Source organism: Schistocerca gregaria, chromosome 1, assembly GCF_023897955.1.
Source record: "Schistocerca gregaria isolate iqSchGreg1 chromosome 1, iqSchGreg1.2, whole genome shotgun sequence".
Taxonomy (NCBI): domain Eukaryota; kingdom Metazoa; phylum Arthropoda; class Insecta; order Orthoptera; family Acrididae; genus Schistocerca; species Schistocerca gregaria.
Genome location: NC_064920.1, coordinates 292,739,117 through 292,751,594, shown reverse-complemented (window position 1 = coordinate 292,751,594; position 12,478 = coordinate 292,739,117). Strand labels below are relative to the sequence as shown.

At 37.5% G+C, this 12,478-nt stretch overlaps 1 protein-coding gene across 4 annotated transcripts in view; it reads left to right on the top strand.

Moving 5' to 3' along the window:
• Positions 1–12,186, top strand: part of LOC126341697 (carboxypeptidase M) — a 532,258-nt gene extending 520,072 nt beyond the window's left edge. For all 4 annotated transcript variants that reach the window (XM_050001792.1, XM_050001795.1, XM_050001794.1 and 1 more), the window contains one exon: positions 11,521–12,186. In XM_050001792.1, the coding sequence (XP_049857749.1) occupies positions 11,521–11,682 (162 nt within the window). In that variant the 3' untranslated portion in view covers positions 11,683–12,186. The remainder of the gene's footprint in view (positions 1–11,520) is intronic.
• The last annotated feature ends 292 nt before the right edge of the window (positions 12,187–12,478 follow it).

The following is a 12,478-nucleotide window of genomic DNA, read 5'->3' as shown; positions in this document are numbered from 1 at the left end:
CTTAGTATGCTTTTTTTGTCAGCTTGTACATAATCTGTTGTATGCATGTCTTCATATAGTTGCTAGTCCTTCATACTTTTGTTAGTTCATATCTTGCAGCAAAGAGTGTTGCTGCTGTTAAAATTATCTGTCAAAGTTATACTAGGTAAAACAGATCTAGAATACAACTTATTTGTTTCAGATTTGTTCCCAGTAGTACACATTCTTGTTTGTCTTTGAGAATGTTGAAATCAGCAATCATCCACAGTAAATGACTGTACCAAATTTAAAGGTGCATCCTACAATAAAGTGAAGCCTTATTGCAAAGCTGGAAGTAACAATAAGTTGGTCCTTATTGTACAGTCACAGTGTTAATAATATGGTTTTCCATGTTTACTTCTATCTACATCCTCTACTGCATTATTGAATAATTTTAAAATCTGACTGAATGTACTACTTCATCAAAAAAGTAAACCACACAGTTAAAATCTCAATGTTGACCAAAAATTGCCAGTAAATGAGTTCACTTCTAAAAGAGACTAATGAGAATTGAACAAAAGAACATCTCTGGATGAAGCAGTGCTCCACTTAATAGAGAATATGCCTTGGAAATGGTGGTGCACTATCTGTTCATTAAGCTGAGAATGACTGCCAACAGTGTCTATTTACAGCACTGAGTGAAAACCACTACTTGCTTCATATTTTATTAAAATTTTGTTTAATAAATGTGCATCCCATCAAAAACATAACCAATATGATTCGTCATCTTGGATAGCCTATTTGGGTCTCTTACAGGGAACATTAGGCTCTTCAACTGTAAAGACAGAGATGCATTATGCAAAAAGTAGGAAAAATTAGTATCAGTAGATTGAGCCACAGGTCACTTTTAAATTTCATATAGGAGAGAAGCACTTTTTTCTTTACAGAAAAGAGTTGACTAAGCAGAGAGGGGGGGGGGGGGGGGTGAAAGAGAGAAAGAGAGAGAGAGAGAGAGAGAGAGGTATTTCTTGACATTGTCTGCAAAGGATGTAGCCAGTTTGAGAAAGTTTGATAAAGATATGTAGGAACATAAATATAGAAATAATACATAAGAACAAAAGAGACATGAAATGGGACTTGTGAAAATAATAAAATGAACAAAATGAAACATAGTATATTGTAAAAAATCATTTTGGACAAAACAACTAGTTCCATGAGCAATACCACTAAAAGCAACAGACGTCCAAAAATGGCAAAGGAAAGTCACATCTAATATAGATTAAGCTGAATAGATTTACTATCAAGAACTACAGATCAATGAATTTCAACTGTGATATAAATTTCTATGAACAGTGCTGGAAAGTTAACTATATATGGAGAATGATCATGTGATATGTGAACTTTCCTGGCGTATTAACTGATAATATTCTTGTCAGGTCTGTACTAACTGACTACATTCTTGTCAGGTCTGCTGTCGGATCATCAGTCAGCTTGAGACAAACATTTTAGTGACCCTTCTCCCTGCCATCTTCAGATGGAAATACGGTTTGCTCAGTCTCACTGGAACAGTGGCCCTGTTATATCACAGAAAATCAACAATACACATACCACAAGCTGTTACTTTTGGAGAAACATTGATGATATATTAATGGTGAGGCCACATGGGCTAGACATGCTCAGGCATTTCTCAGATTATTTTAATTGCCTTGGGCCTTCACTGGAATCAGCAGAACATAAATGCAGATTTGTTGCTTTCCTATCATATGCTGGAAGTATATTTTCAAATACAGGAAGTATTTAGAAATATGTAATATTAGAAGTTTCTTTTGTGTGCCAACCAAGACTGGAGCGCACCTTGGCTTGGTTAAAGAGGATCTAAGATTGAGGAAGTGCACCACTTACAAAACCTTTCCCACTGTGGGAAAACATAATTCAGCCAGACAATTTACACCATTCATGGCAGATTTATTGAGTGCCATTGCCATGCACAATTACTAGAATTTGAGGAATCTGCAGAGGCAGAGCACTGTCTAACCAAGGAACAGAGAATGATGTATGATGATACACAGTTGTTCTTGTGTCTTGCTACTAGGACTTTCTCTTAAAGAAATGAATTGAAGTTTGACTAGCAGATAATATTATAGAGACATGGGCTATCCTTTAGATAAAATATGGACAACTGTTTTATCTAATATTTAAAAAAAACAACTGTCTTGCAGCAGCAACAGCTTTTGAAGCATGTACTGTTGGTTTTCTGTGACATATAAAAGGACCACTATTTATGGTAGGAAGCTGTTCCAGAGAGATTTAGCACACAGAATTCTCAAAAAAATGGATCTGAGCATTACGGGACTTAACATCTGAGGTCATCAGTCCCTTAGAACTCAGTACTACTTAAATCTAACCTAACTTAAGGACGTCACACACATCCATGCCCGAGGCAGGATTCGAACCTGTGACCATAGCGGTCGTGCAGTTCCAGACTGAAGTGCCTAGAATCACTCGGTCACACCGGCCAGCCCATCTCACCTGAAGATAGCAGCCAGATGGACTGCTGAAATTTCATGTCAAGAATACTGTATGAGTCAACTGCAGATCCAGCAAGAATGTTATCAGAGTGTGATAGTGTTCCAAACTACCCATCTAAAAAGAATAAAGAGGAATTATAGTAAATGTTACACCTAATAAGAACTGACCTATAAACAGGACTGATTACACAAAGACAAGCTTCAGAAGTATAGTTTATAATTATATATACTTAAGCTGTAAAGTCTGTGTTCTTAGTCAAATGACTAACATGAAATTGGGTAATGGAACAACTGACCATCACTTACCTTCAGAGAATAAAATTCTGAGAACTGTCAAAAGATACAGATAGTACAACAAACTACCCTGATTTTCAGGACTAGCAGTTTCTGCCTCCAAGAAGAAAGATGGATAGGTTGAAGTGGATTGCAAAGTATAAAAATGAAAATCCTGAAAGATATGAAGTGTAAATCACAGAAATGAAGATATGAGCTACAAAATCAAAGCAAAGAAACTTGAAACTTAGTAGATTAAATACACTGTTCACATAAAACAAATCATTGGGTGAAATGTTCCACAGGAACAACAGATGAGCCTTCTCATTCAGTGTCTTCTTTCTAACTTCCCCTGACCTATCCCTCTTTCCTCCTTGAGGAAAAACTAATAGTTATGAAAGTCTGGATAGTTTTTGTACTTCTTCTATTGGCACTACCAATTATCTCACTTCCTGTATGTAATTACTGGCCGGTCTTTCTGTTAGATAGCTTTATAGTTTTCCCAAGTGAATTTTCCTTTGATACAGTTAACTAATACATGTGCCACTTTGTAGCTGTTCCTGTACTCTATGAGTCTTCATGAAAAGCTGTGTTGGCCTTTGCATGAATAAACTGAGTAAGCCATATCACTTTGCCTCTGCACAAGCCATATAAAAATGATAATATAAGGGGCAATCAAAAAGTGGACATCCATTAGAGAAGCAAGAACATGTATGGGGAAATATGTATGTTGAAAACCACCATTGTGGAATGGTGCACCAAGTTCTGTGGTGGTGGCAATTCGACACAAATGCTGGTCTATCAGGGAGGCCAGTAGAAGTTACATCAACTCAAGTGAAAGACACTTGAGCACCCACCCTATAATCCTGATCCGTCTCCATGTAATTATCATGACTTTGGTCCCTTAAAAAGGCCATGGTGAGTTGACAATTCCTGTTGGATGAGGATGTGCAGCGAGTAGTTATGGACTTCTTCATCCAGCAGGACAATGTTTTAGCAATCAAGTATCTTCAAACTAGTGCATTGGTAGTGTTGTGTCAGCTATTGTGGGAGTTAGCTCTGACATATACAATGAAGGAAAGAAGTTGCAATGGCTGGGGGCAAGAATCCAAAATCATGTGTACAAAATATTTTCAAATTAATAGAAACCTATATTTCTATTAACAGAAGAAACATAACTTAACTTATTGTTATGAGGTCGCTTCATGTGTTTCCAGTGCCTCCTACACGCAATTACTTTGACACACTATTACTACTTGCAGAACACAGGATAAGTATCATCTTCCTATTACTTGGTACTGATACTCTCAAGGTCTGTGACCGAACTGGGGCCCGACCAGCAATGGGCAGCTGGTTAAGTCAGTGTTGACAGGGGACACTGGACTCTGTCTTCCTGGAGGTGTGTCACTTCCCGCTCTTTCCATTGGTGCAGCTCAGCACCTTCTTGATGTTATTTTGTGACGCTAGGATCTGTGCTTTCTTTGATTTTATAGGAATTTTGCCTGATTGGCTTACTGCTTCTGGACAGTACAGCATTTGAACAGAAGCTTTTTGATTGCCCCTTGTAGTAATATGTCATTCACACAGCACTGTGCCCTGTGTCCTGCATGCAATGTGTGTCAGATGAATACATCAATGTTATAGTTTTCATTCCTAGTGTAAGCTCTACTTAAAAGTGTGTAGATGAGGCACATTTCATTTAGTTCACTTCAGGATGAAATCTTTTGTGACTGGGCACTCTAGTGTTCATAACATGAGCAACAAATTATTTGGGATCAGAAAATGCAAGGTTGACTGAACATTATGTATAACATGCATGACTGATCTCTGTGTAGATAGAGTCTATTTTGGGCATTTATATTACACATAAATATTTATATGGCATGATGACTGTAAATAACAACTTAATTTTACAGTGATCAATATTAACAATGAATAGCAGGTCAGTGACATGGTGATCACAAGTTTTCCAACAATGTAGTGTATGTAGTCACATAGACATGTATTGTGAACTGTAATCTAACATTTGCATGTAATAGTTTTAGACGGCTCTATTGGTACTAATCCTGTATAGCACACTGCACATAGCACTTCTGTTATGTTTTCAGCTGGTGGCACCAGCATCACTGGTTGAGGATACGTTTCTCTTCCCTAATGTCTAGCACACTATTGAACCTGTAAGTAGTATCCAACCTGTGATGCTTCATCACATTTTATTTCTGTTATTCCTTGTGTAAATATGTTCCCAGTTTTATAAGTATCTATAGTTCAATTTTGGTTCACATTTGAAAATATCTTTCTAACAATATCTGCAAGACATGACACATATCATTTTTAACACAATTCAGTTGATGTACAGCATATAAAAAAGATTTCAGTTATGTTATCAGTCCTTTTGCAGTATAGACTCTCTATATCAAAGTATCAAAAATCTTAGAGTATTAATGTTTTAATATTTAAACAGAATTGTTACAAATTTTTTAAAGATTTATTGTATGTTTGTTGTTGATTGACTGACTGACTTGGTACGTAGTAAGTAGCAAGCCAACATTTCAGTGCAGTAATTCTATTCATAATGTTTAGAGGAATATGTAGTAATTGATTGTAATACAGTATTTTCTTAGAACACATTCATTACACCATCTCTTGTGTAGTATTACTGATCTTGACTTTGACTGGTCACTATAAGTGATTTTGCTAATCATGATTCTAGTTACTGTAGTGTCTGTCATGAACTTTATTGTAACATTAGTATCAATTATGTATTTGTGGGCTCCAGGATGACTCGATTACTGTTGCTCACTTGACAGAACAAAATTGTATAAGTCTGTAAAAAAAGCCTTGTGCAATATCTATGAAGGTAATTGCAGTTGTCTTTCATAAGTATCTGAACTGAAGACTATGAATATTTGCAAAAATAGGAAAAAATTACAAGGGTCGAAGACAAAACTGAATAAAAAGCTTAAGGTAACTGTAAACTGTGATACATAGAGGGAATACTGTTTGCTCAAGAATCACATAAATTAAGAATTTTAATTTTGCTTCTGATGAAACATCTAGTGTCAGGTTAAGTAGTAGCAGATTTATGGCAGGTAATATTCACTCAAATAATAAATCAACATATTGCATAGTTGTTGAAAAGGACTATATTGTTGCAGTGAAAAAATACATCACAGCAACATTGTACATCAACTGTTTTAATATTTACTTTTACAAAAATATCGGAATATTTGAACATAACCTAACTAACAAGTTATTTCAATGTACCTTGTTTGTGCTGTGGCTGTGAACTAACATTAGCTCCAGTTATATGCCCTGGCAGTCAGTGAACTCCTGACGATGATGGCAGAGATGGCCATCAAAAGCTCAAGGATTTTATTCGAATTGATGCAGCTGGAAAACTGAGAATGTTTTATTCAATTAGCTCCAATTCTTTGGGAGTAAATGTTTGCATTTATCACAAAATTTTCACTTTCCACTTTAAGATCAGATAAATTATTGTTACAAATTGTGAAAAAATAATTTTTTGTAAATAATTTAATCATCTTTCTTTGATAAAGTTATCTTTCATGTATGATTCCATTTCCTCTCACAGGAAAATTGCTGGGACTCTTACATGACCACCGAGGTGCTCATCAAGACTTGATATAATTGTTTTGTTGTTCCCGTAGCTGACAAGATAGCATTAGGCTGGAAGTTTCTATCCTTGTCAGGCTTAGATATTTCATTACTGTTGGCTCTCAATGCTTCTTCAGCATAGTACACCATAATAGCTGTTAAGTATTTATTCTTCTTGAATGAAGCTTGAAGCAGATTTTGGTTTTAAACCTTACATGAGAAACTAATTTTTTCAATTTTAACCTAAAGTTATTAGGACTTTAAGACTCTGCTCATTCAAGAGTGTGTGACTACACAAAATTAATTTACTGTTTCTAATGCACAGCTTCAATACTTTAAGATTGTGTTGATTCAAGCTTTTGTAGCTCAAGCATACAACTTCTTTATTCACTTTCTGCTTCTGAAAGTATAAGTGGCTCTGTTATTTATGAACAATCACTTATATTGTTTCACGTACTATAGGACTAGCACTAATTTGGTTTCACTTATTAAAGAATCATCCTTTCTTTCGTTTCATGGTGGACAATATTTTTTGTGGAAACTATATTCAATAAACTTTTGTTTCTCCACTATACCTGGTCTGTTTACTTGTGCCCAACAGCTTAGTATGAATCAAATCACCTGTAGTCTTCGTAGCACCGCATTTCAGAAGCTTCTGTTATTTCCAGTCTGCGCTGTTTATTGGCCATATTTCACTTTCATACATCTACATCTATATCTACCTCTACATCTACAGTCCACAAGAGACCCTAAAGTGTGGACTGGGGCTTTGTGTAGCACTGTCATTTCCCCCATTCCTGTTCAAAACATGAATGGTTTTTGGAAAGAGTGATTGTTGGTAAGCCTGTATATGAGCTTGAATCCCTCTAATTTTACCTTCATGGTCTTGTAATGAGATATACATTGAGGGAAGCAATATATTGGCTGATTTTTCTAGGAACATTCATTCTTGGAAATTTAACAGTAAACTGCACTGTGAAGCAGAACACTTCCCTTGCAGCTGGAGTTTGCTCAGCATATCTGTGACATGTTCAGGTTCACTAAATGAATCTTTAATGAAATGCACTGTTCTTCTGGGGATATTCTTTATTTCCTCTCTGAAACCTGTCTGGTACAGATTGCAAACTTAGCAGCAATATTCAAGTATTGATCAAACAAGGAATATGTAATCAACCTCCTTTGTGGGTGGACTACACTTACCAAGGATTATTTGAATGAATCTCAATGTGGCATTTGCCTTACCTGTGATTAGTTGCATATGGTTATTCTGCTTTCAGTTGCTACATACTTATATTTCTTGATATTTTATGGATGTGACTGCTTCCATCAACTGTTCTGAAAGGGCGTAAACATACAATAATGATCTTCCTGCCTCTTTAAGTGCAATACTTTATAGATGTTTATATTGAGGGTCAACTGCCAATCCTTACACCAAACATTAAACTTCTGCAGGCTTCCCTGCCGTTTCTAGTGTTGCTTCTCTGTATATGACAGCATCATCTGCAGAAATCCTCATGGAACTTCTGATGTCACCCAATAGGTCATTTATGTATATTATGAATAGTAATGGTTGTATAACACTCCCTCAGGGTATGTCCAAAGTTAATTTATATCTGGAGATTTCTCTCCACTGCGAATGACAAACTATGTTCTGTTTGCAGTCATACAGCTGGTCTGATATTCCATGTGTTCATATTTTGTTCATTCTCCATTTGGAGAAAGCTCATGTTGTCATTGGGTTCTGAATGTAATATATCCTTTAGCAGATTTTCATGTGTATATTTCTCTCTCAATTTCAACCATTCACTTGATCAGCAACTTGTTTTCTTTTTCTTCTTTATACACAGTGCTAAAGTAAAAGCAAGAAATATTTTGTCTGAATTGGTAGCCATTCACGCTAATGTCAAAATACTTCATGACATGAACAGAGTCAGCTTCAAAGGTGAGGTTAAACTGATGTACAGTGTATTGGGGCTGTTTGAGAAACCTGTCCATTAAAAAGAATGAATCTGACAAATAAGTTTGATTGTGTATGGCCTGCTTAACTTGATGCTTGCTTAGAATTGACTCAAGGAAGTTCACACAGGGATATTACTCATAACATAACAGAATGATTCTGCTGACTTATTTCCAACCAAGTGTCAGAATCATGGGGTTGCCAATTATTTATATACATGTATAGGAATAATTAGTGAAATCTCTAATTACAGTTTAGTTCACAAAGAAACAAAGGTCAAATTTATTGCTGATGGTGTTCTAGTGAACCAAATAATAATTTGGTTTAGCTGTGTATTAGGTAGCTGTAAAACTAATAAATTTATATTTTTGTACAGCTGATGACTAACTTGTTATTTTTATTGAAATTACTCTGTAGCTGTTGAACTACAGCTATGAACAAAATCATTATGTGAACAATTTATTAACACCATGTATACATCTGTTGGGTTTTACCAAGCTTCATGTCAAATTCTTAGGCTCACAGTTTTCCTAATTTACTCACTCTCTTAATTGACACCAAATGTATTTTCCACATCAGAAAAAATTAGGATAAAAGATTATAACATTACTTCTTATAGTTAAACAAACTTAAAGGTAAATAAAGCAAAAATATCTTCTGGGAAGTGGAAATTATTATTACAAGTAACTTTTTGAATAGAAGGTTTTTGGAGTTAATGAAATTTTGACTACAAATAGTAACTGAAGGGCTTTAAACTGAGATAGTTATTTTGCAAACAATTAGTTATTTGCTAACTGGAAATCTCAACTCCAATTATTCTGTAGAGATTGGAAACACTAAATACCTCTTTAAATAAATTGTTTGTAGATAAACTAATTATTCCTCTGCACTTAAAAATCACAAAACTACTTGGTAAAATACACTCCTGGAAATTGAAATAAGAACACCGTGAATTCATTGTCCCAGGAAGGGGAAACTTTATTGACACATTCCTGGGTCAGATACATCACATGATCACACTGACAGAACCACAGGCACATTGACACAGGCAACAGGGCATGCACAATGTCGGCACTAGTACAGTGTATATCCACCTTTCGCAGCAATGCAGGCTGCTATTTTCCCATGGAGACGATCGTAGAGATGCTGGATGTAGTCCTGTGGAACGGCTTACCATGCCATTTCCACCTGGCGCCTCAGTTGGACCAGTGTTCGTGCTGGACGTGCAGACCGCGTGAGACGACGCTTCATCCAGTCCCAAACATGCTCAATGGGGGACAGATCCGGAGATCTTGCTGGCCAGGGTAGTTGACTTACACCTTCTAGAGCACGTTGGGTGGCACAGGATACATGTGGACGTGCATTGTCCTGTTGGAACAGCAACTTCCCTTGCCGGTCTAGGAATGGTAGAACGATGGGTTCGATGACGGTTTGGATGTACCGTGCACTATTCAGTGTCCCCTCGACGATCACCAGAGGTGTACGGCCAGTGTAGGAGATCGCTCCCCACACCATGATGCCGGGTGTTGGCCCTGTGTGCCTCTGTCGTATGCAGTCCTGATTGTGGCGCTCACCTGCACGGCGCCAAACACGCATACGACCATCATTGGCACCAAGGCAGAAGCGACTCTCATCGCTGAAGGCGACACGTCTCCATTCGTCCCTCCATTCACGCCTGTCACGACACCACTGGAGGCGGGCTGCACGATGTTGGGGCATGAGCGGAAGATGGCCTAACGGTGTGCGGGACAGTAGCCCAGCTTCATGGAGACGGTTGCGAATGGTCGTCGCCGATACCCCAGGAGCAACAGTGTCCCTAATTTGCTGGGAAGTGGCGGTGCGGTCCCCTACGGCACTGTGTAGGATTCTACGGTCTTGGCGTGCATCCGTGCGTCGCTGCGGTCTGGTCCCAGGTCGACGGGCACGTGCACCTTCCGCCGACCACTGGCGACAACATCGATGTACTGTGGAGACCTCACGCCCCACGTGTTGAGCAATTTGGCGGTACGTCCACCCGGCCTCCCGCATGCCTACTATACGCCCTCGCTCAAAGTCCGTCAACTGCACATACGGTTCACGTCCACGCTGTCGCGGCATGCTACCAGTGTTAAAGACTGCGATGGAGCTCCGTATGCCACGGCAAACTGGCTGACACTGACGGCGGCGGTGCACAAATGTTGCGCAGCTAGCGCCATTCGACGGCCAACACCGCGGTTCCTGTTGTGTCCACTGTGCCGTGCGTGTGATCATTGCTTGTACAGCCCTCTCGCAGTGTCCGGAGCAAGTATGGTGGGTCTGACACACCGGTGTCAATGTGTTCTTTTTTCCATTTCCAGGAGTGTATAAAGTTCTGTGAACAGTGGCTTAATCAAGAGATTAGTCACACATTACTAAATAAGAGATTACTCATCTATATGTATACAAGGACGAAAAAGATAAGAAATGTATTTAAGTAGTGCAATTGTAGCAAATGGGACTACTCACAACTTACTGCTGTTCAGCACTAATGTACAACCATATACTTGTGTATTATACATTGTTGTGCAGGCACTGCAAGTTTAAAAATACAGTCCATAAGAAGATAAAAAATTGGAACAGTTCACTAAGAAATTGTGTTCTCCTGCATATGATGGTGTTACTGCCAAGATAGTAAAATCATGTGCTGACTTGATAGGATTGCCCTTAAACTATCTTTATAGTCAGTCATTGATCTAGTGCATGTTCTCTGACAAGCTTAAATATGCTGTAGGAACATCTATTTATAAGACTGCAGATCACAACTAATCACAGACCTTCAGTATTATTTTTGTCACAAACCTTTCCTTATTGTCACTGTGTCTCTAACTGGCCACTTGAGCCAGAGCTTTCTCTACAAGTTGTGATTACAAAGACATACTCGTCTCATAATTTTTCCACTGTCATTATTTTTCCCTACTCTTTCTCTCCTTGCATTCTCCTGTCTTTATGTTTAAGTTAATGTAACACTTTGTTGTGTACATAATTTCGTTTGCCCAGTTATAGTGTTAACTAAGCAGTAAATCAGATATTATCCATTATGATAATACTTATTAATTATTTCTCTTAGTTACAGTTTTAAATTGGAACCACAGTGTTCATCATTATAATTATTATGAATGTATGCTACACATTTTCTTTATATGACAAATCACTTCAAACCTTTTACAGCGCCAAGACAACTTCTACAGGCCAACACACCATTCTGGAGGACCCTACTTTCACCGCCCAAGTAGTGGGCCTATCAGTAAACCCCTTGGAAGCAATGGTGGTGGCTTCCTTTCCAGCATAAGCTCTGGTTTCAACAACCTTGTCAGTAATTTCTTTGGCTGAGTTGAGGGCTCAAAGTTCACACTGACTATAAGTGTTTCCACATCATACTTGACAATACCAAAAGAACAAGTGACAAGATTTTGCTACAAGTTTTGTACATCCCACCTTCATAGTTCTGTGTATGACAAAAGTACAAGTGATATGTATACTTACATGAAGTGTGTTTCTACAGATTACTAAATCCAGAGAAAACTGGTGCCCTATTTATGAACTAAGTCTGGAAATATTTTCAAAATTTATTATTGTGAATGTAAGTCCTAGTCTTATTCTCTCTCCTCAAAGAATATTGTAAATAATTCATTTGCTCTTCTGGACACAGAAGCAGTATTTTTTTGGGACAGATGTGCATCACATGGTGTACTGAGCAAACAGTTTGTTCAGAACCTGGACAATTCAGCTTCCTACTTCTATGTACTGATTTCTTTCTGGAAAAACATGTTTGTATTATATTTTTTATGTATTATTGTATTTATGAACCCCAATTAAAAATAATAATTCCAGTTACTTACACTTTCAATTTTCTTAATGTCCTGTTGTTATACTGCATTTTTACAAATTGAATGTGACAATAACAATTCTGGAAGATTTTTTTCAGCCAATGTAAATTACTGATGATTAAATTTTGAGGTAAAATAAAGGTAAGGCAGTTTTTATTCCTAATGTGCACGATATATGTTATCACCTGCTTCATGCATGCATTACACCTTTATACATTACGCACATCAATTCATTTTCAGAATTAGCCATTGTATATTTTGTGCAAACTGCAGAGCATGCTTGCTTCACAAAAGGACTC